Source organism: Hibiscus syriacus, unplaced genomic scaffold (genome assembly GCF_006381635.1).
Source record: "Hibiscus syriacus cultivar Baekdansim isolate YM2019G1 unplaced genomic scaffold, ASM638163v2 tig00112737_pilon, whole genome shotgun sequence".
Classification (NCBI taxonomy): domain Eukaryota; kingdom Viridiplantae; phylum Streptophyta; class Magnoliopsida; order Malvales; family Malvaceae; genus Hibiscus; species Hibiscus syriacus.
Window position 1 is genome coordinate 838,353 of NW_024063391.1, and position 25,671 is coordinate 864,023.

Below are 25,671 nucleotides of genomic sequence, written 5' to 3' on the forward strand. Positions count from 1 at the left end.
ATGCAACTCTGCTCGTCCATCTTCCAGAAGGCGTGCGGAGAAAGTCTTCTAGAAGCCGTCATTAACTGGACCTTCTAGAAACTTCCACGCCACACGCGTCGTGCCAGGAGTCGTGCCCATGTCTCCAGTCATGACCAAATAATAAAAAAAAATACAGAATTCGCCCGTTTTGTCACTAATTCTGGAAAGTAAGGACCTGCACGAAAACAAACATAACACGACCAATTTAGCAGCAATAATCCCACAAAATCGAAAAAATAACGAGCAAAGATTGACGATTCTAAACACTCATCAGGTCTAAACTTCAGATAATATTTTATTGGTTTTTATTGAATTTTGTGAAAAAATAATCTTAAGAAAGGATGTTAAATCTAAACATTTTGATATTAATATTGACGTAAAAGAAAGTTGACAATAGAGATCAACGACCACACCTAAAGAAGATAAATGTGAACATTCGACTTCGTTATTTATCTTTGTTTTCAAACGTTGATTTCTTTTCCAATTGTATTCATAAGGTTTTTATGTGTATTAGATCTAGTTTTTTAAAAGCATGTGGTACACAACATTTTTATTATGTTGCATTACAGTTTTTCACATTTAAATAGATGAATTTCAAAGTAAATCCATATTAACCAATGGTAAGAGTCAAATGGAAAGCGCAATTGCACTTTGGGGGAAATAAATCTAACTTTGAAAAAGAAATCATATGCCTCAACGGCACCTAATTCCTGTTGTGAAGGAAAACGATGAAGAAAATAAAGAGAATTTTTGGGCTTGTCCCTCCCCTGTATGAAAATCTATCCCTAAAAGTAGGCCTGTAAATGAAATGAACGTTCAGCGAACCGTTCATGAACCGTGCGACGAGAAGTTCGTTTATGTGCGTTTATTTATTAAATGAACGAACATGAACAATATTTTGTGTTCGTTTAATTAAATGAACGAACATGAACATAGGTCTCGTTCGTTCATTTACGTTCGTGAACGTTTGGTTATGTTCGTTCGGTTATGTTCGTTTATGTTCGTTCATTTATGTTTAACCCAATCTTCTTAAATCAATTTTGGTGACCAATTTGTAAGTATCTTAAAAATATTAATTAATTTGATATTCTGATGACCAACTCAATAATTATCCCAATTTTATTTGGAGATTAAATCCAATATGTTAACCTTTGTGGCACCTCGTACCTATATTCATTTTCCCCCTAGTGTTCATTGGAGAGTGGAAACGATCGGTGAAAGCTTCAAAACAAGTTATATTATAGTGCAATCTGAAGTTTTACAGGTCTGTTTTCATCTCTTTCTCTGTTTTATATGGCTTAATAGTTGATATGTAAAGTTATTGTCGGTATCTTCACATCTAAAACTCAAGAAAACATAATACTTCTTTCTAGAAATAGATAGGAAGATAAAGGTAACAATCGGAAGTATATGAGCATCAGTAAAGAGAAAAATATATAAAATTTGCCAGAAAACAAAACAAATGTTTCTATGCAATTTCTGAAAAAGAGTGTAATAGCGAAAGTAATGGATTTTTCAGGAAGAACCCATTAATAAGTAGAAAATACACTTTGACAATGAACTTTTGTTTTCATAGTTCTTGTGTGACTTTTAGTTGTGGAGTAGACTTTAGGTACGTTAAAATTTTGAATGATGGTTTAACAATAATATTAGTTACGATATGTAGCATCGAAGGGATTTCGAATCTATGTTATTGCCTTGTAGTCCAATTTGTACCGTTCGAAATCTTCATGCTGTTAAATTTTCTACTCTACCAACGGAAATGATCATTATTAACAAATCTCACTAATGTCTGACATTGATGTCACGAAACTTTTAGCCAGCGAATTTATTAGAATAACGTAGTGGAAAATGATTGTTCATATGTAATCATAGACCACTAAGATATATGTTATAGCGTTAAATTAAAGTCGTGTGAATCATTTAATATCTTTAAAAGATCGATCGAAATATCTGATATCTTCAAACATTTCATCACTGCTAATCAGCTCTTACGCTATTTATCACTGTAGATTTGGTTGATTTGCATTGTCGACTATTTTTCATGAAAGAACAATGGAAGGTAGGGTCTCCAACGTTTATGTTCGTTTTCATTTATGTTCGTGTTCGTTTATGTTCGTGTTTGTATATTTATTAAATGAACGAACATAAACAAGCTATATTCCTTAATGAACGAACATGAACAAAAAAAAATTTGTTCGTTTATGTTCGTGTTCGTTTATGTTCGCTTATTTATTAAATGAACGAACATGAACATACCTCCGTTCGTGTGCGTTCGGTTCGTTTACAGGCCTACCTAAAAGCCATTTGCTTGGAATAACTAAACCTAAAAGAATAATGTTTCTTCATTTCAGTGGTGGTAAGAAAATGGCATCATTGGTTCTCTTGGACCGGAAAAGCTTCTCCGTCTCAGCAGGAACCTTGAAAGCTGCCTGTAAAACTTCAGGGGATATAGCCTTCCATGCCCCAATGCTTCCAGCCAAGTAAGTGAATACAGGGCTGCAAACGTGAATCAAAACAAGTTATGTCTCGCTATTGGCAAAACTGTTATATACAATTTTAATTAATGGATTTAAACTCTCAACGAGTAGCATACTTGGGAGTGGTGATGATCGAGAACCACGACAAACCCTCCGGATCTGCAATCTTTGAAACAACAAAGAACCTTTGCACAATCAACAGGTTACCTGGTTTCACAATGGTTTCCAAGACCCTTTTTCCATCGACACCAACAACTTGGAGACGGGCGCTGCCCTTGAAAATATAAGTTACCTGCAAAGATGAATCACAAGAGAACCCCGGGGAGCACATTGCATTGCCTTCCAATCTAAAGAGATCAGCACCAAGCCCCACCTGACCAACCAAAGGAAGATTTTTTGTATTCAAGAGCACGACATTTCCAGCGTTCTTGGTATCAGTATCCAAAGGATCTTCCTCGCAGTTCAAAGCCATTCCTTTTCGGTGATCAGGCTTTGGTTCAGGCATCTTAACACTAGCATCAAGCTTGACAATGCCTCTACCTTGTTGGTTGCGAATGAGAGCCTTAGCAGTATTATCATCCACATCCCATGCTCTTTTGACAAAATCGGTTGTGAAGCCAGTGAAGATACCATTAACGCCAGTCAAAAAGAAATCTGTAAATTGGCCGCCCTTGTGACCTTTAGAGGTATCTCCCATAAAGAGAACCTCCGATTCAGAATCTTCCTTGTTGTACTTGTTGCGGAATACGGCTATCAGATATAGCAAAATCGTAGTTGATAATTTGAGAAAATTAAAAGGAAAATAAAAAAGACACAAATTTTACGTGGAAACCCCCTAAATAATATAGGGTAAAAACTACGGGCAAAAGTAAAAGAATTTCACTATGAGAAAATAGGAATTACAACTTCTCTCGATTTAACAAATAGAAAACAATGACAATTTTCTCTTGATAAAAAGAAGAAAACAACTCTCAAGAAAATTCTCTAGTATTGAGAGAAATTTAGAATGATTTGGGATGATTTTGAAGCTAAATAGGTTAGGATATTTATAGTTGAAGTTTAAGGACTAATTTTATAAATACCTTAAAGTATAGGGACTAAATTTATAATTTTCTCATTACCAAAATTCAACAAAATATGCTCTTTGACCATTGCATATTCCGTGCCAAACTTTGATTTCTGGCCATGCACCCTTCAGTGCCAAACTTTGATTTTCAACAGTACCACCTGCTAATGACACCGAAAGGGAGAGCAATGGCATCACCCTTCTTGATTGCTATTACTTTCTCCTCAGATTCAGGGAGAATAATTCCAGCAACACCGGTTCCTATGTATCAATAAGCTATGTTAGAAAAGAAAACGAAACCAAGGAACAGATTAAGAAGAAAAGAGATAAATCTGTAAAGATGATACCTTGAAGCACGTAGGCAACCTTCGACGAATCAGAATACCGAGGGAAGGCAAAGCCATTCTTTTCAAGGGTCAACTTGGCGGCACCATTGTTGCCGTGACAAAGCATGGGGAGTTCATCGGGGCACCAAGCGTAGTAGCTTCTTCCATCGCCACCGTACACTTTCTTAGCCAATTTAGGAGAAAGATCTAGTTCCATCGTCTTCTTTCACAAAAAAAATAAATCCCAAAATCCCTTAACGCAAAAAATTTAAAAAAGAATGAAGAGAAAGAATCACTGAAGTGGTGAATTTTTTAGGTACGACAGCATGATATTTATTCCTTAATGTTTTAATAAATTTATTGAAAAAATAAGGATTTGTTATCAATCAAATCAAATATTCTTGAGGTACTATATTTTAGTAAATGAATTAGATTAAATTAAAATTGCATTGTTCTTTGATTCTTATCAAATTACACATTTATTAAAGAAATTTTTTTTGACTTTATACGGAAAATTAAGAGTTAAGTTTAATTAAAATACAAATACTAATGGTTGTTATTGTTAACAAACACACAAATATATAAGTCAATATTTTTATAACATATCACGTTTGTTGTAATTCAAGATTTTGATTACTATAAAAATTCAATTATATACCTAAATATGTATTCTTATAATACGATTAATTGTGGGTTATCTATTCAATGCATCTTAGAATGATTCAATCAACTTTAAAAAGCAAAATGCATCTATTTCATCAAAGACAACGTGTGCATGAATTCTTATATGAGATTAATATCATATTTTTATTTACAATTTTAATATTTGTATTAATTATTTATAATTAAATTCATATTAAGACTTCTAATTATATATTTTAGATAATTTAGAATGATATTTATTATCTTTTTACAAATTTAGATAAATTATATTTTATTACTGAGATATAACCATATAATCTCCAAATCGATGCACTGAAACAATCGATTGTTGTAGCTCTTCCTCCATTGGGATTGAGAAACATTACCTTATGTTTTACCTTTTCTTTTTTAAATTGAACACTCCCTTACTCTTCGACATGTTTTTCGTCATCCTCAACCCCTTTAGTTTGATGTTGTTGATAATAAAAATTATCAATATGAGGTCAAGTACTTTGATAATTTTATAGATGGGTCAAAGGAGTTAGAGATGTGATGATAAAAATCATCGATTTAAGATCATGCTGATAATTTTATAGATGGTTCAAAGAAGATAGAGATATTTTAGTTTCTTGGGAAGATAAAACTTGGTGCACAACCATCTCAAAACATTACGACATAGTTTACTTCTTTATTGACAATATCTATGTTGGAAGCATAGATGAACACTCAATAAATTATAACTCGAACTATTATTGATATGAAGCAAAATACGTTACAATGACGTTACCACAATATTACAATACTAGCTGCGGTTAGTTTATAAACTCCTTATAGCTTTGTTAAGCTCTCTCAAATCTCTCTACTTTTCTTCACTCGTATTACATTATACACATTAAACTAGAACACCCATATATATATATATATATATATATATATATAATAAACTGCTTCTACATTCTTCTCGTCGTCTTGAATTTGCTTGTCGTTGTGGACATCTTTGCTTGCCAATTATTACTTAATTAATAAGTAGTATATGTGTTGCCTCCATTATTATCCAAGTACGGCTGCTGACATCAAATCATGTTTGCCACCTTGATTTCCACGTTAATTTGCTTCTAAGAGTTGAACACTAATTGTTGCCAATACAACAATCTTGTTGCCGCCACGTTTAGATTCTACACAATTCCAACATATGGATGTTGAGTTTGACTTCCAACACTCCTTTTCTTCATCTGTTGTTGAGTGAGCATCCTCCGGTTTGAAGACTATATCGAATTTGTCATTATTGACCACCTTCTGCTCCATCTCTACTTCTGGCTCACGGCTATTAGTAAATTCACCTTCTTTTTGATCTTTTGCATTGTAGTTTGATACTTCCTCAATTGGTTCCTCATCAATTGAAATGGTTGGTTCCTCATCAATTACATCAACAGGCAACTCCTCTAACAAGTCAATCTCTTGGTCTGCTTGGGTGCACTCATCTGGCAAAGACGGATTGATTGCCGGATCAGATTCTGTCTCGGTATTGCCATTTCCGATTTCATTTTCAGGCTCACAAACTGCTTGTAACATCCCAAACTATGGGTTAGTGACTAAAGTGTAAAACTTCAGAATGTGGTGATTAAAGTAGGATATTTGAATAGTTCAATGAGTTATTCAAAATTATGTCCTCAAGGTTTTAGTAATTATTCAAGGAATCAAAGAGCAAAATGGTCATTTAGCATTAAAGATATTTTTCCCTCTTATAAGATAAGGGAACCACGTGGGGAAAGGAGAGATTTCTCCATAGTTTTCTTCTTCCTTCTCCCAGCCGTAGACTCCAACTTGCAAAGGTAAAATTTCTTAATAGTTGATTATTAGCTGAAATTTAAGTTGGGTTTCTATCATTAGAAGATAATTAAGCTTAAGGAAAGCTTAAGTTATCTTAAAATCAAAAGATGATGGAATTAGGAGAGATTAAAGAATATGAGTTCTTGAATGAAATCTTGATATAGAGTTGATAATTAGAATTGGAAGTTGAATTTGATTTGTCATCAATCTAAATAAGGAATATGAAATGTTAGAATGAGATTTGGAACATGTTGATATTTGCGTATGATTCTTAAATGTCATATAAAAGATATGATTGGGAGGTTAAAGAAGTGATTATTGAGTAGAAATAAGTGTAAATATGTGTATGAAAGTTAGGAATATTAAAGAATGTCAAAAATGAAGTGTTGAGAGGAAAATGAAGGGATTTTCGTGTTTAAAATGACATTTCTGGGTTGTGTGCATCAGTACATCTTCAATGGATATCGATGCACTCTCAAATAAATAAACATTAAATGCAATTAGTGCATCGATGCATAAGGAGTGCATCGATGCATAAGGAGTGCATCGATGCATAAGAAGTGCATCGATGCACCCCCTTAAGAGGAAAAAATTGAATGTAATTGGTGTACCAATGCACAGGTAGTGCATCGATGCACACGTTAAGGAATGCATCGATACACTGTAGAGTGCATCAATGCATACCTTCATTAAAAGATGAAAATATTCTTTCTTTTAGCCCAAGAAGTGATAGTTTAGAAGATATCAACTAGTATACTTATACGTATCAATGTATTACTATGTAGGTTTAGAGCGTAATCTTGTTCCGGAATAATCGAAGAATTAGGATCGAACCAAAGCAAGGCTAAGGTGAGTGCATAGTGTACTGTATATGGTGATTCATGGAAATAAGACTTGTGTTAAGTCTTTTTCCTATATTAGAATGCTTGAATTAATGAATATAAGCATGTGGTTGGTATAAGTAACTGTGTTATATGTTATGATATGTATGGATATATGTTAGAGTAGTAAATCATATGAATATATATATATATATAATTCATGTGATTAGATAAGAAGATGATATATGTTATATGATCATGAACTATGTAGATAATAAAGATTTAAGTTATAACAAGAGAAAATGGTATACACTTGGTGGTATAAATACCCAGAATTATATGGACATGTAATATAGGTTAGTTAATGAGGAATTATGGGTCTATATGACTATGAGAAGATATAAGAACCATGGGTAAAATATATAATAAGTGTACACAAACACTAGGGAATGTTATAAGTGGAAGGGAACTATATGACATATAGTATATTGTAGGGCAATGATTTATATGAAATATGATAACCAAGTATAATTTATGTAAGTTAGATTCTATATAACTAATATGATGGATTCATATCATTAAATGAAGACTGAAATAAGTTGAGTAACATTGATGTATATATATGATAGAAAATGAGAATCAGATGTAACTAAGAAACATTGGCATAAGTTATTATACTAATATTTAATAGTAGTTATATAAGAATTATATAGGAGATCATATGTGAATATAGGTTTAGATAATAAAATATGTGAGGTTGAATTAAGTAAATATATGGAATTAGTATAAACTTTGTATGTTGTAAGGGATTATGCAAATCGGTAAGATACGTTATATGGTATTGATATAAGGGTATATGCATAAAATTATATGAGATGAGTTGTGAAGCTATATGATATGCTATGAGAAATGACCCATGTGAATACATGAGCTTATATGAATTAGTGATGTGAATGTATATGTGAATATAAGTAATATGAGCAACGTGCTTATGAGATATGAATATGGAACATGGCTATGTGAAAATAAGTTAACTAATTACATGTGCAAATCGAAATGTTATGTGAAAAGCTATGTGGCTATGTGAAGATGTGTAATGGTATAAAAGATAAAACCCATGTTATGTGATATGAGAGCTAGGGTATAGTTGGCATGCCAAGAGTCGAGGGATTATCAGTGGTCCATCGGGACAAACAGTGGTCCTTCGGGACATAGTGGTTCTTCGGAACAATCAATGGTCCTTCGAGACATAGTGGTCATTCGGGACAAATATTCAGTGCCCTTTGAGGGAATTATACGAGTTGTGGTGATAGCATAGTGCACAACCTCTATATAATTTAATATCTTTAGTTCTCAGATGTGTACATGGGCTAATAAAGAGATAATATAAATAAACTTGATATGATGATATGTTTGTTTCCTTGTGAAATGTTATGTGTGATATATGATTGTACAAATGGTAACTATAAGATCATATGATAAAAGGAATCTATGATAGTGATAAAAATGAAGATGATGATATAGTTGCTTGATTGTATATGTTATATGATATAAGTGAGTACATATTAAGATATATGATATGAACATGAGAGATTATATGAACAAGAGAATAAGAGATATGAATGATAATGACATGTATGTGTGTGTGTGTAGTGTATTTGTTACATGAATAAGGATATGAGTGGTATGATATAATAGTAGTAATTATTCATGCTTGATTACAAGTTATAGTTTACATTATATGTTTATTTTTCTCACTAAGTCATCGAATTAGCGTATGAGTGTTTCACACGTAGGTTCTGAAAAGCGACATGAGAAGTAAAGAGGATCAAGACAGGTCAGACTCTCCTTTCCACAGATCATATCAGAATTGTAGTTAAGTGTGGATATTTGGTTGTATATAGTGTGTTGGCATGTAACGAAATTGTGAATTACTAATTCTCTGATTGATTTTGTTTATTTTGGTCCAACTTGTGTGAATTAACATCTTTTATTTTAATGAAAGTTTAAAATTTTCATGATTTTCTTTGAGAGTCGAAGTTTGAAAAGTTAATGTGACATCTCAGACTCGGATCCGGGTCGGATACGGGTTGGGGTGTAACATTTAATGGTATCAGAGCTATGGTTAAGCCGATTCTAGGCTTAAAATGAAGTCAAAAGTGTTTTAAAAAATATACATGCGAACACAAAGTAAAATTTTTTTTGATCTGATAGTGTAAGGAGTGTATTGTCCTTTTAATAGAGTTAAATCATTATATTAAATTAGATATCTGATTATGAGAGCTTTTAAAGTGAAGCGAAATGTGATAGACCTGAAGGTAATAGCAATTCACCTGCCCTGACTAGGCAGGGCAAAGAGCGAACACCTCAGGGAATGCTTGTATAAGATTAAAGAATGTTTTTCATTATGTTGAATGAATGTATAGAAGTAGTTAAAATAGTTAAGAGCACCCGAGTTCAATGGTGAATTTCATGAAGGTTATGTTGTTACAGACATTTGGTTAAATGATATGAAGATAATACTAGAATGTAACCCCCCTAGACCCTGCCTATGCATTTCGACTAAGTCTAGTGGATCACAAAGACATTTTCCAAAACCGTTATCAAATCAATGTAAATCCACATTATTCATGACATGAATTATAATAAATTATACTATTTAAAACTCAACTCTTAAATATAAAACCAATCAGTAATAAATTAATTTAAAACATATCTTAAAAATCAAAACCACGATAAACTGAATAGTAATAGCAAAAGTATCATCATTATAAAATCCAATACTTTAAAATAAGTCCATGTCACCAGAATAAAGTCAACTTGCAAGTTTAAAATATTACAATCAGATATACTTCAAGAGATATGTTGATCCTCCAAGTGCTCGAACCGAAGTATCTAACCAACAGTATCTGAAAGGGGAAAAACATTTTCGAAAGGTGAGCTAGGCTCAGTGTGTCCCAATATTACCATAAAATCACAATAGGTACATTAAACAAATCATAGTCCAGTAAATCTCACAAATTCGTAAAAGAGTTTAACTTTTAAAAATCATAGTTTAAACCCTTTTCTGGTACACCATCAGTAGTTCCCAAAATTATTTTCCATATAGCTTACTTTATGCACATAGCAAAAAGAAAGCCGACTTAAGGATAGGCTATGAAGCTTGTATCCTTAAGCCCAAGTCAATAAGTCCATATAGCTTACCCTAAGCACACAGCAAAGGAAAGCCAGCCTAATGAAACATCTTGGGGCCCTAAAGAGTCACATTAGGCCCGTTTATTAGCTTGATCAGAGCTATACAATTGTAGTTCAATCAATCCCAAAATCAATATCCATATACCAGTCATCAAAGTCCATAAATCATCAACAATAAATCGGTGTACCAACAATAATAATTCATAGATTTCAATGTACCATATTTCAAAACATATAAAACCATTATGTAGTAAACAGGAACACACCTCGATAATGGGTTCAGATAGTAGATCTACTGATTGCTGGTTTCACCACGCTCTGTTACAGTTTTCGAACGGGTGAATACTGGTATACGTGGTTTAACTGATCTAAAAGAGCTGGGTCGAGCTGTCGAACGATCCGGAGAGTCTCTTGTACCTTCAAACAATAATAATTAATCAACCCCAAATCTTACTTAATTATTCAAAGCTAAAATTCTTAAGTATATAAGCATTTTTCGGGTTTGACTATCATTTTGGGGTATTTCAAGTCTGAATTTGGCCAAACGGATTAAGGAATCGGAATCAGGACGTCGAAAAACATAAAGTATGAATTTTCAAAAATTCAAATTCTTGGTCAAAGTCAAAGTCAACCACTTTGACCGTCAATTTGGAGGCCTTCGGGTTCGAATTTGACGAAACGGACTTCGGAAATGGATTCGGGATGTCAAAAACTATCAGAATATGTATACACGGAAAAGATATACGGTCGTTTAAGGGTCGGTCAAAGCAATTTTAAGTTTTGGTCAAAGGAAGTCAACGGTCGGGTCGGGTCGAGTCAACGGTCGGGTCGGGTTGGGTCGGGTCAGACCGGTCAAACCGGTTCAGACCGGTCAAACTGGTTCAAATTGGTCGAAACTGATCAAACCGGTCAAAACCGGTTGAAAACTGGTCAAACCGATTTCCAGCCCTCCACTCTCCCTGCGGCGGCGCGTGCGGCGCGTGAGGCCTCCTCTGGAGGTCTAAAAATTCCGGAAAATTTTCTAAAAATTATTTTAAGCGATTTCGAGATACTTACAAAATCGGTTCAAATTTTTGAACGGCGGAGAGCTCGATTTCAACTCGGCCAAATCTTTGACTACTCCACCTCCTCACGCGCCGCCGTCGACGGCGAACAAGGTTGACACCGGCGGACTCGAAACGACACAAGGAACACGATGGTGCAGGAGGTGTCGTAAACGGAGCAACGATCGGCGGTGAATTTAAGATTTTCCCGGCGATAGAGCTAATAAAAACGTCGAGACTTTGACTGTAAATTCCCGACGTTTGGCAGCGTTTCGCTTCAATTAAATTGAAGGATTTGTTCCACGCTCGATGATGAACACAAAGGTGGTTTTAAAACGATGATCAGAATTTGGACGGCGTCGGAATCGGAGTTGGAAACTGCGTATAGGAGAGGAAAATTGGGAGCATTTTGGTTCTGAAAATCAGAACCAAATGCACGCTTATAATCAAAGCTGTCGACAGTTTTAGGGTAAATTCAAGGCTTGGTCCTTGGATTTCCTTCACTTCTAAAATGGCCTATAAACTCTCATAAATTTTGATTTAGTCACCAATAATTTACCAATTTTCACAATTAACCTCTAATTTCAATTAAATATTATTTTATAAATATTCGGGTTGTTACAATTCTCCCCCTCTACAAGAAATTTCATCCTCGAAATTTACCTTATGAGAACAGTTGAGGAAACTGAGCCTCCATTGACTCCAATGTCTCCCAAGTTGCTTCTGAGAGGCCTCAGTTACTCCTTTGAACTTTGACCATTGGAATACGCCTATTCCGAAGAACTCACTCATCTCTTTCTAAGATTTGAATGGCCACCTCCTCATATGATAAATCAGGTCTCAGCTCTACTTCCTCAACCTGAATGATATGACTTGGATCTGGACGTTATCGCCTTAACATAGACACATGAAAAACATCATGAATACGACTAAGATGGGAAGGTAACTCGAGCTGATAAGCAACAGGTCCAACTTTCTTCAAAATACGATACAGCCCAATAAATCGCGGACTCAGTTTACCCTTACGTCCAAATCTCAATACTTTCTTCCAGGGTGAAACTTTTAAAAAGACCTGATCTCCAACCTCAAACTGTATATCTTTCCTTCTCTGATCTGCAAAAGATTTCTGCCTATCAAATGCCTCTTTCAGATGGTCACGGATCAATCTGACTGTGTCCTCTGTCTCCCGCACTAACTCAGGTCCCAAAGTCTTCCTATCACGCAACTCAGTCCAACAAATCGGGGTGCGACACCTACGCCCATAGAGTGCTTCATAGGGTGCCATACGAATGCTGGTCTGGTAACTGTTATTATAAGCGAATTCAGCCAAAGGCAAAAAGTTCTCCCAGCTACCATGAAAATCGATTACACAACCCCGTAACATATCCTCCAGAATCTGAATTACTCTCTCAGATTGACCATCAGTTTGTGGGTGGAAGGAGGTACTATAATCCAATCTCGTACCCAAAGCCGTATGTAGCGCCTTCCAAAATCTCGAAGTAAATCTCGGATCTCGATCTGAAATGATAGATAACGGAACACCATGCAATCTAACAATCTCTGAAATACATAACCTCGCCAACTTGTCCAACGTATAATTTATCCGTACAGGAATAAAGTGAGCTGACTTTGTAAGTATGTCAACAATCACCCAAATTGAGTCCTTTTTCGAAGGAGTCATAGGTAAACCAGTAACAAAATCTATAGTAATACGCTCCCATTTCCATTCATGAATCTTGATAGGTTGTAACAAACCTGATGGATGTTGATGTTCCGCCTTAACTAGCTGACAAGTGAAACACCTCGCCACAAAATTTGAGATGTCCTTCTTCATCCCGACCCAATGATACCTCTCTCTCAAATTCCGATACATCTTATCTCCACCGGGGTGCATAGCATATGGACTACTATGAGCCTCCGTGAGGATAGTCTGCCTCAACTCAGCATCATCTGGCACACAATACCGACCTTTGAAGTATAAAACTTCATCCTGATCAAGGGCGTAATCTGAGCTTGTCCCTTGCTCTACTAGCTCAAAGATGGAAAGCAAGGAGCTATCAAGGGGCTGCTTAGCTTTGATCTCATCAACCAAGGTCGGCTTAACTTGTAATTCTGCTAACAGAGTGCCATCGTCATATAAATTCATCCTGGCCATTAAAGATCTCAACTCTGTTACCTTCTTTCGACTCAAAGCATCCGCTACAATATTAGCTTTACCAGGGTGATAATCAAACACGCAATCATAATCCTTTAGAAGCTCTAGCCAGTGTCGTTGTCTCAAATTATGCTCCTTCTGGGTCAGAAGATACTTTAAACTCTTATGATCCGTGAAAATGTAACACTTCTCTCCATAAAGATAGTGTCTCCAAATCTTCAAGGCAAAAATCACTGCTGCTAACTCCAAATCATGAGTAGGATAATTACACTCATGCGGTCGCAGCTGACGGGATGCATAAGCCACCATCTTACCTTCCTATATTAGAACACAGCCGAGTCCTGAGTGTGACGCATCACTATACACTGTAAAATCCTTCTCGGACTCTGGTTGAATCAACACTGGTGCTTGAGTCAATACTGTCTTTAATTTCTCAAAGCTCTCCTGTTGTGCCTCACCCCAGTCAAACGGCACATTCTTCCTTAACAACTTTGTCAAATGAGAAGCAATGATCGAGAAGCCCTCAACAAAACGTCGATAATAACCAGCCAAGCCCAAGAAACTGCAGATTTCAGAGATATTCTTGGGTCATTTCCAATTCACAATAGCCTCGATCTTGCTTGGATCGACCTGAATACCTCGCGCATAAATAATATGCCCCAGAAACGACACTTCTTGAAGCCAAAATTCACACTTGCTTAGTTTGGCATATAGACGATGCTCTCTCAAAGTCCGCAGAACGATTTTCAAATGCTCGTCATGCTCTACCTCAGTACGAGAATAGATTATAATATCATCAATAAAGACCACCACAAATTGATCCAAATATGGTCAGAACACCCGATTCATCAAATCCATGAAAGCTGCAAGAGCATTCATCAAACCAAAAGGCATCACTAAGAATTCATAATGACCATATCTAGTGCGAATGGCCGTCTTGGCAACATTAGATCCTTTAACTTTCAATTGATAATAACCCGAACGAAGATCAATCTTAGAGAATACAGTAGCTCCTCGCAACTGATCAAATAAGTCATCAATCCTGGGTAGTGGATATTTATTCTTGACCGTCATCTGATTCAACTTCCGATAGTCAATACATAATCTTAGCGACCCATCCTTCTTTTTCACGAATAGAACTGGAGCTCCCCATGGTGAAGTACTATGTCGAATTAATCCTCGATCAAATAATTCTTGCAATTGGACCTTCAACTCCTTAAGTTCTTTTGGAGTCATGCGATAAGGTGCCATAGAAATAGGTGCAGATCCCGGATAAGTCTCTATCTCGAACTCTACCTCTCTATCAGGAGGTAAACCAGGCAACTCCTCTGGAAAGACATCAGGAAACTCGCTAATTGTACGGATCTCTTCGATCGTGGACAATGAACCTTTAGTGTTCAAAATATAAGCAATGAAAGTCTCATACCCCTTCCGGATCATACGATCAATTTCCATAGCTGAAACTATATTGGAGAGATAGCCACGCCGTTCACCAATTAACACCACGGTCCGACTATCTGAAGTCTTTAGAGTAGCCCGCTTGTATTCGCAATCCAGATTTACCTTGTGTTTATTCAACCAATCCATCCCAAGAATTAGATCGAACTCCTCTAAAGGAAGTTCCATAAGATCAGCGAGAAAAATTTCTCCCTGAACCTCGAGAGGACGACGCCGAAATACTTTATTCACTAATACCACTTGTCCTATTGGACTCATAACTGTAACAGTACTTTCAGTGTTCTCGATCGGAATCTGAAGGTTTCGAGATACCGAGCTCGATACATAGGAGTGAGTGGAGCCATTGTCCAGTAATGAAAAGTATGGGATAGAATAAATGGTAAATGTACCTGCTATAACCTCAGGCTCATCTCTGTCATCCCGACGTCTAGTGGTATAAACCAAAGCTGGTTGTCTAGCCTCAGAAATTGTTGGCCCTCTATTTTGCTGAGGTCGGGCTCTACTGTCAGTCTTGGACGCTGAACCACGAGCCTTTACTTGGCTACGATCTCTAATTGGAGTCTGTACTGTAGTCTGAGAACGTACAAGAGTCTGAGTAGCGGTCTGCTCAAACGAAGCTAGCTGAGGACAATCTCTCCGAAAATGACCACTAGATCCACACTGATAGCAAAGACCCATCTTCTTACGACACTCTCCTGTGTGTTGTTTACCACAAAACTTACAGAGGAACCCATGATAATACGACGAGGAACCACCTCGACTGCCAACTAACGGTGAGGATGCTGCAGGCCTGAAACGTGTATTGCTTCTCTAAGGGACTGAAGTACGAGTCCTTTTCCTGGACTGTGCTGATGACTCCATCGGGCCTGAAAATTTCTTAGATCGTTCTTGTTCAACACGCTCTCTACCAGAAGCTAAAACCTCCACCTCTTCAGCATCTTTGGCTCTGCCCACCAGCACATCAAATATCTCATCCTGATGGGTTACAACTTGCCTACGCAGCTCGTATCTGATTCCAAGGGAAAATTTACGACATCGATCTCTCTCAGTAGGTACCATACTGAATACATACTTCAGCAACTTCAAGAACTCGATCTCGTACTCAGAAACAGTCATGTCTCCCTGAACCAGGTCTTGAAACTGCTGACGTCTCTGAGCTAAGTAGCGCTCTCCCAGAAAACAACTCTGAAAGCGATCCTTAAAGAAATTCCAGGTCAAACGATCGGTAGGAACACTACTGGTCACTGACTCCCACCAAGTGTAGGCATTGCCATCTAACATCGCCACAACACCCTGATATCTCTTAGTTGAGTCTAAACCCAACTGATCCATGCGTCTCTATGTATCCTGGAGCCAATCCTCAGCTTCAGTAGGAGCTCCACCAATCTGTCCCCCAAAATTTCTAACTCCATTGGCAATCAAAGTCTGCGAAATAGGAACTTCTGATACAACACCAGTAGCTCTGACTGCTCCCTGTATCAACTATAGAAATTGACTACCAAAATTCTCATCCAAAGCAACTCCGGTAGACTCTGACTCAATATCGGTCGCTCCTATGATCGGTGTAGTCATGCCAATACCAGTGGCAGGAGGAAGATTCGTTGGGGTCGTAGGAGCAGGATCACCTATCGGAGGTGGGGGATCTACCCGTATCTCATCAATCGGATATGTAAATGTAGCCACTCGACCTCGTCCACGGCTAGTTCGACGACCACGTCTAGCACTCATTTTGATGGATCTCAAGTTTACTACAGAAGATAAAACTTAGGGTTAGATAAGCACTTAGAGTCTCGAACACAATTTAAAAATCTTAATAATTTTGTGACATGGCCTTTGTAACTTGTTTTGTAAAATATTTCAAAACCGTATTTTCAATATGGACTCATACACGATCCGAGGGTTAAAAACCAAAAGCTCTGATACCAATAATATAACCCCCCTAGACCCTGCCTATGCGTTTCGACTAAGTCTAGTGGATAACAAAGACATTTTCCAAAACCGTTATCCAATCAATGTAAAACCACATTATTCATGACATGAAATTATAATAAATTATACTATTTAAAACTCAACTCTTAAATATAAAACCAATCAGTAATAAATTAATTTAAAACATATCTTAAAAATCAAAACCACGATAAACTGAATAGTAATAGCAAAAGTATCATCATTATAAAATCCAATACTTTAAAATAAGTCCATGCCACCAGAATAAAGTCAACTTGCAAGTTTAAAATATTACAACCAGATATACTTCAAGAGATATGTTGATCCTCCAAGTGCTCGAACCGAAGTATCTAACCAACAGTATCTGAAAGGGGAAAAACATTTTCGAAATGTGAGCTAGGCTCAGTGTGTCCCAACATTACCATAAAATCACAATAGGTACACTAAACAAATCATAGTCCAGTAAATCTCACAAATTCGTAAAAGAGTTTAACTTTTGAAAATTATAGTTTAAACCCTTTTCTGGTACACCATCAGTAGTTCCCAAAATTATTTTCCATATAGCTTACTTTATGGACATAGCAAAAAGAAAGCCGACTTAAGGATAGGCTATGAAGCTTGTATCCTTAATCCCAAGTCAATAAGTCCATGTAGCTTACCCTAAGCACACAGCAAAGGAAAACCGACCTAATGAAACATCTTGGGGCCCTCAAGAGTCACATTAGGCCCGTTTATTAGCTTGATCAGAGCTATACAATTGTAGTTCAATCAATCCCAAAATCAATATCCATATACCAGTCATCAAAGTCCATTAATCATCAACAATAAATCGGTGTACCAACAATAATAATTCATAGATTTCAATGTACCATATTTCAAAACATATAAAACCATTATGTAGTAAACAGAAACACACCTCGATAATGGGTTCAGATAGTAGATCTATTGATTGCTAGTTTCACCACGCTTTGTTACAGTTTTCGAACGGGTGAATACTGGTATACATGGTTTAACTGATCTAGAAGAGCTGGGTCGAGCTGTCGAACGATCTGGAGAGTCTCTTGTACATTCAAACAATAATAATTAATCAACCCCAAATCTTACTTAATTATTCAAAGCTAAAATTCTTAAGTATATAAGCATTTTTTGAGTTTGACTATCATTTTGGGGTATTTCGAGTCTGAATTTGGCCAAACAGATTGCGGAATCGGAATCAGCTTGTCGAAAAACATAAAGTATGAATTTTTAAAAAATCAGATTCTTGGTTAAAGTCAAAGTCAACCACTTTGACCGTCAATTTGGAGGCCTTCGGGTTTGAATTTGACAAAACGGACTTCGAAAACGGATTCGGGACGTCGAAAACTATCAGAATAGGTATACACGGAAAAGATTTACGGTCGTTTAAGGGTCGGTCAAAGCCATTTTAAGTTTTGGTCAAAGGAAGTCAACGGTCAACGGTCGGGTCGGGTCAACGGTCGGGTCAGGTCATTCGGGTCAGGTCGGGTCGGGTCAAACCGGTCAAACCGGTTCAGACCGGTCAAACCGGTTCAAACCGGTCGAAACTGATCAAACCAGTCAGAACCGGTTGAAAACTGGTCAAACCGGTTTCCAGCCCTCCACTCTCCCTGCGGCGGCGAGTACGGCGCGTGAGGCCTCCTCCGGGGGTCTAAAAATTCCAGAAAAATTTCTAAAAATTATTTTAACTCGATTTCAACTCGGCCGAATCTTTGACTGCTCCACCTCCTCACGCGCCGCCGTCGATGGCGAACAAGGTTGACACCGGCGGACTCGAAACGACACAAGGAACATGATGGTGCAGGAGGTGTCGTAAACGGAGCAACGATCGGCGGTGAATTTAAGATTTTCCCGGCGATAGAGCTAACAAAAACGTCGAGATTTTGACTGTAAATTCCCGACGTTTGGCAGCGTTTCGCTTCAATTAAATTGAAGAATTTGTTCCACGCTCGATGATGAACACAACGGTGGTTTTAAAACGATGATCGGAATTTGGACGGCGTCGGAATCGGAGTTGGAAACTGTGTATGGGAAAGGAAAATTGGGAGCATTTTGGTTCTGAAATAAGAACCAAATACACGCTTATAATCAAAGCTGCTGACAGTTTTAGGGTAAATTCAAGGCTTGGTCCTTGGATTTTCTTCACTTCTAAAATGGCCTATAAACTCTCATAAATTTTGATTTAGTCACCAACAATTTACCAATTTTCACAATTAACCTCCAATTTCAATTAAATATTATTTTGTAAATATTCGGGTTGTTACATAGAAGGTTTTCATTTCTCTAAAGTGGAGAAGTTAAATTGAGTAGCTTCATTACTACGTGGGCAAGCTAGAGTATGGTGGACAAATGTCACCATAAAAACGTTAAAAGATCAAATGATGGGGTTAGAATTGTAGAAGAGTTCAAGAATAAGTGCATCATTGATATGTTTATAAGATGAATGAAATCAAAGTTATGAATTTGAAACAAAGGGATAGTATTGTGTATAAGCAAGAGTATGGATATGATAAGGGTTTGTAATCTAGAAGGAAAAAGTTAGCGTTGGCTAAAAAGATTTCGTGATGAAATTGTATTGGATATAGTTGTATATCTTGAGTATGTAAATGTGATGTAGTGAAAAAGATAAGGATTTACATGTTTAAGAGGAGATAAAGAGTAATAGAAAAGTTTAAGAATGAATATATATCAGTGATCAGTTTATAAGACAAAGAAAGTTACAATGTTTGATTTTGAAACAGAGGAATAGTACTGTGTGTGAGTAAAAGTATGAGTTTGAAAAGTTGAGTAAGATACCTTTGAGGAAAATTTCGAAGGAAAAGAAGGTATATGATCGGGGTGATAAGGTTTGTACAATAGATTGAAAAGTTAAAGATTGTGTTCAGAAATTTAAATGTGCAGCCGAATAATGTTAGAAGATCCCCACTATTCTAAGTGGATAATTTAGATGAAGTAATTTAGTTACTATGCGGTTGAGCAAAAGTATGGTAAACAAATGTTGTTATGAGAATAATGAAAGATTCATTGATGTGAATATTGTTTCGGAAGAGTTTAAGAAATAAGTACATCGGTGATTAGTTTATAAGATAGAAGAAGTTAAAATGTTGAATGTGAACAAAGAAATTTCATGGTATATGAGAAAGAATTGTGGATTTGATAAGTTAAGTTAATCAAGTATGAGGTGAATCTAGATTTGGTTATGCATTCTGATCATATAGATATGATGTAGACAAGGAAATAAGTATTTGTAAAAGATTAAGGAAGAAATTATCAGTACAAGAGATGATAAAGGAAGAGGTTTTATATAAATAAAGGAAGATTATCGAATTACGAAGATGTGATGAAAATTGGTAATCATGGATAAGTATAAGTGATATGAAAAGAGTATAAGAGCCTGAAGAAAAGATATGATCTATGTTACAAGGAGATTTTGATTTATGGAGGAGTAAAGGGATAAAGAAAGTAAGTGAAAAAGGAAATTAAAGGGTTAAGTAAGATAAATGTTATATGGAAGTGTAGATGATAAGTTTGATATAGAAATAAGAAAAGTGTGCAAGGTAATGTGAAAAGACTGTTTGATTCTGTAAAGTATATGTTGAATCACAATTGAAGAAGATTTAAAGTTGTGTTTGGTCATATGATGATGGAATATAAGTTTTGTATTGTTATAAAGTAATTAGAAATTAATGAAGAAATAGATGAATTTATGATATGGAGTGATAAGAATAGAGGGTGTTGTCTATATAATGAGTGACATTATATGGATTTTATAAAGGTCAAGGAAAATGCAAAATAGAATGAGAGAAATGACAAATAAATTGAGGTTACTGGTTACTGTTTATCTGATAAGTGACAGTAGATGAATATATATAAGGGAAAAAGGTAATTGAAGAACTAAAGGAAGGAAAGATTAAGTAAATGAGACAACATAAGAACATTAGAAGATATGTTTTTATTAATGTGTGCAATGAAAATTCGAGGACGAATTTTCTTAAAATGAGAAGAGATTTGTAACATCCCACTCTATGGGTTAGTGACTAAATTATAAAACTTCAAAATGTGGTGATTAAATTAGGATATTTGAATAGTTCAATGAGTTATTCAAAAATATTTCCTGAAGGTTTTAGTAATTATTCAATGAATCAAATGGAACATTGGTTATTTAGGATGAAAGATATTTTTTCCCTCTTATAAGATAAGGGAAACACGTGGGGAAAGGAGAGATTTCTCCAGAGTTTTCTTCTTCCTTCTCCCAGCCGTGGACTCCAACTTGCAAAGGTAAGATTTCTTAATAGTTTATTATTAGCTGAAATTTAAGTTGGGTTTTGATCAGTAGATGATAACTAAGCTTAAGGAAAACTTAAGTTATCTTAAAATCAAAAGATGATGGAATTAGGAGAGATTAAAGATTTTGAGTTCTTGAATGAAATATTGATATAGGGTTGATAATTAGAATTGGAAGTTGAATTTGACTTGTCATCAATCTAAATAAGGAATATGAAGTGTTAGAATGAGATTTGGAACATGTTGATATTTGCGTATAATTCTTGAATGCCATATAAAGGATATGATTGGGAGGTTAAAGAAGTGATTATTGAGTAGAAATAAGTGTAAATATGTGTATGAAAGTTAGGAATATTAAAGAAGGTGAAATATGAAGTGTTGAGAGGAAAATGAAGGGATTTTCGTGTTCAAAATGACATTTCTGGGTTGTGTGCATCGGTACATCTTCAATGTGTATCGATGCACTCTCAAATAAATAAACATCAAATGCAATTAGTACATCGATGCATAAGGAGTGCATCGATGCATAAGGAGTGCATTGATAAACCCTCTTAAGAGGGAAACATAGAATGTAAATGGTGTACCGATGCACAGGTAGTGCATCGATGCACACATTAAGGCATGCATCGATACACTGTAGAGTGCATCGATGCATACCTTCATTAAAAGATGAAAACAGTCTTTCTTTTAGCCCAAGAAGTGAAAGTTTAGAAGATATCAATTAGTATACTGATACGTAACAATGTATTACTACGTAGGTTTAGAGCGTAATCATGTTCCGGAACAATCAAAGAATTAGGATCGAACCAAAGCAAGGCTAAGGTGAGTGCATAGTGTATTGTATATGGTGATTCATGGAAATAAGACTTGTTTTAAGTCTATTTCCTATATTAGAATGCATGAATTAATGAATATAAGTATGTGGTTGGTATAAGTATATGTGTTATATGTTATGATATGTATGGATATATGTTAGAGTAGTAAATCATATATATATATATATATATATATATATATCTAATTCATGTGATTAGATAAGAAGATGATATAGGTTATATGATCATGAACTATGTAGATAATAAAGATTTAAGTAATAACAAGAGAACGTGGTATACACTTGGTGGTATAAATACCCAGAATTATATGGACATGTAATGTAGGTTAGGTAATGAGGAATTATGGGTCTATATGACTAGGAGAAGATATAAGAACCATGGGTAAAATATATAATAAGTGTACACAAACTCTAGGGAATTTTCTAAGTGGAAGGGAACTATATGACATATAGTATATTGTAGGGCAATGATTTATGCGAAATATGATAACCAAGTATAATTTATGTAAGTTAGATTCTATGCAACTAATATGATGGACTCATATCATTAAATGAAGACTGAAATAAGTTGAGTAACATTGATGTATATATATGATAGAAAATGAGAATCAGATGTAACTAAGAAACACTGGCATAAGTTATTATACTAACATTTAATAGTAGTTATATAAAAATTATACATGAAATCATATGTGAATATAGGTTTAGATAATAAAATATGTGAGGTTGAATTAAGTAAATATATTGAATTAGTATAAACTTTGTATGTTGTAAGGGATTATGCAAATCGGTAAGATAAGTTATATGGTATTGATATAAGGGTATATGCATAAAATTATATGAGATGAGTTGTGAAGCTATGTGATATGCTATGAGAAATGACCCATGTGAATACATGAGCTTATATGAATTAGTGATGTGAATGTATATGTGAATATAAGTAATATGAGCTACGTGCTTATGAGATATGAATATGGAACAAGAGCTATGTGAAAATAAGTTAAGTAATTATATTTGCAAATGGAAATGTTTTGTGAAAAGCTATGTGGCTATGTGAAGATGTGTAATGGTATAAAAATATAATGCCCATGTTATGTGATATGAAAGCTAGGGGTATAGTTGGCATGCCAAGAGTCAAGGGATTATCAGTGGTCCTTCGGGACAAACAGTGGTCCTTCGGAACATAGTGGTTTTTCGGAACAATCAGTGGTCCTTCGGGACATAGTGGTCCTTCGGGACAAATATTCAGTGCCCCTTGAGGGAATTATACAAGTTGTGGTGACATCATAGTGCACAACCTCTATGTACTCGCATATCTTTAGTTCTCACATGTGTACATGGGCTAATAAAGAGATAATATAAATAAACTTGATATGATGATCTGTTTGTTTCCTTGTGAAATGTTATGTGTGATATATGATTGTACAAATGGTAATTATAAGATCGTATGATAAAAGGAATCTATGATAGTGATAAAAATGAAGATGATGATATAATTGCTTGATTGTATATGTTATATGATATAAGTGAGTACATGTTAAGATATATGATATGAACATTAGAGATTATATGAACAAGAGAATAAGAGATATGAATGATAATGATATGTATATATGTAGTGTATTTGTTACATGAATAAGGATAAGAGTGGTATGATATAATAGTAGTAATTATTCATGCATGATTACAAGTCATAGTTTACATTATATGTTTATTTGCCTTACTAAGTCATCGACTTAGCGTGTGAATGTTTCACACGTAGGTTCTGAAAAGCGAGAGGAGAAGTGTAGAGGAGCAAGACAGGTCAGGCTCTCCTTTCCACAGATCATATCAGAATTGTAGTTAAGTGTAGATATTTGGTTATATATAGTATGTTGGCATGTAACGAAATTGTGAATTACTAATGTTATGATTGATTTTGTTTATTTTGGTCCAACTTGTATGAATTAACATCTTTTATTTTAATGAAAGTTTAAAGTTTTCATGATTTTCTTTAAGAGTCAAAGTTTGAAAAGTCAATGTGACATCTCGGACTCGGATCCGGGTTGGATACGGGTTGGGGGTGTTACACGGCTACCTCATGATCATCCTTTGGTAATGAGCTCAGTTTATCATCTTCTGAGCTATTATCCACTAGAATTTGTTCCTGAGTTGACGCCGATGAGTTGGTGGAAGTGAATAATCTATCAAAAGAGGAAAAACCTGAGGTGGTGGAAGTAAATGATCAAATTCCAGTGGATAATAGCTCAGAAGATGATAAACTGGAAGTGAACGATCTATCAAAAGAGGAAAAACCTGAGGTGGTTTGATACTGCCTCAATTGGTTCCTCATCAATTACGTCAACATGCAACTCCTATAACAAGTCAATCTCTTGGTCTTCTTGGGTGCACTCATCTGGCAAAGACAGATTAATTGCAAGATCAGATTCTGTCTCGATATTGCCATTTCTGATTTTATTTTCTTGCTCACAAACGGCTACCTCATGATCAACCTTTGGTAATGAGCTCATTTTATCATATTCTGAGCTCTTATACTACTTGTTGGAAGCGTAGATAGACACTTAATAATTTATAACTCGAACTGTTATTGATACGAAGCAAAATACGTTACTATGACGTTACCCCAATATTACAATACTAGTTGCGGTTAGTTTATAAACTCATTATAGCTTTGCTAAGCTCTCTCAAATATCTCTACTTTTCTTCACTCGTATTACATTACACACATTAAACTAGAACATCCATATATATTTATATATAGATGTAATAAACCACCTCATATGCTTCTACATTCTTCTTGCCGTCTTGAATTTGCTTGTCGTGGTGGACATCTTTGTTTGTCAATTATTACTTAATTAATAAGTATTATACATGTTGCCTCTATTATTATCCAAGTGCTGCTTCCGACATCAAATCATGTTTTCCACCTTGATTTCCACGTTAATTTGCTTGTGAGAGTTGAACACTAATTGTTGCCAATACAATAATCTTGTACGCTATTATAATCTTCTGAGCTATTATCCACTGAAATTTGATCATTTACTTCCACCACCTCAAGTTTTTCCTCTTTTGATAGATTATTCACTTCCACCAACTCATCGGCGTCAAACTTCAACTCAGGAACAAATTCCAGTGGATAATAGCTCAGAAGATGATAAATTGAGCTCATTACCAAAGGTTGATCATGAGGTAGCCGTTTGTGAGCCTGAAAATGAAATCGGAAATGGCAATACCGAGACAGAATCTGATCCGGCAATCAATCAGTCTTTGCCAGATGAGTGCACCCAAGCAGACCAAGAGATTGACTTGTTAGAGGAGTTGCATGTTGACGTAATTGATGAGGAAACAACCATTTCAATTGATGAGGAACCAATTGAGGCAGTATCAAACTACCTCAGGTTTTTCCTCTTTTGATAGATCATTCACTTCCAGTTTATCATCTTCTGAATTATTATCCACTGGAAGTGAATGATCAATCAGAAGATGATAATTTTATAGATAGGTCAAAGGAGTTAGAGATGTGATGATAAAAATCATCGATTTAAGATCATGC

General features: G+C 35.5%; 1 protein-coding gene and 1 long non-coding RNA gene across 2 annotated transcripts; both read right to left on the bottom strand.

Moving 5' to 3' along the window:
- Positions 1–2,364: 2,364 nt before the first annotated feature.
- On the bottom strand, positions 2,365–4,167 carry LOC120182697 (glutelin type-D 1-like). Its single transcript, XM_039187590.1, has 5 exons — positions 3,915–4,167; positions 3,726–3,828; position 3,693; positions 2,618–3,234; positions 2,365–2,520 (listed from the first exon to the last, which is right to left on the bottom strand). Exons 1-5 carry the CDS (start codon positions 4,108–4,110, stop codon positions 2,367–2,369), a joined length of 1,071 nt encoding a protein of 356 aa, XP_039043521.1. The 5' UTR covers positions 4,111–4,167; the 3' UTR covers positions 2,365–2,366.
- A 1,740-nt stretch (positions 4,168–5,907) lies between these two features.
- On the bottom strand, positions 5,908–24,560 carry LOC120182723. The gene is made up of 5 exons (XR_005521857.1): positions 24,510–24,560; positions 15,727–15,729; positions 14,876–14,879; positions 14,786–14,794; positions 5,908–6,011 (listed from the first exon to the last, which is right to left on the bottom strand). It is a non-coding gene; the product is annotated as an uncharacterized LOC120182723 (long non-coding RNA).
- Between the last annotated feature and the right edge of the window lie 1,111 nt (positions 24,561–25,671).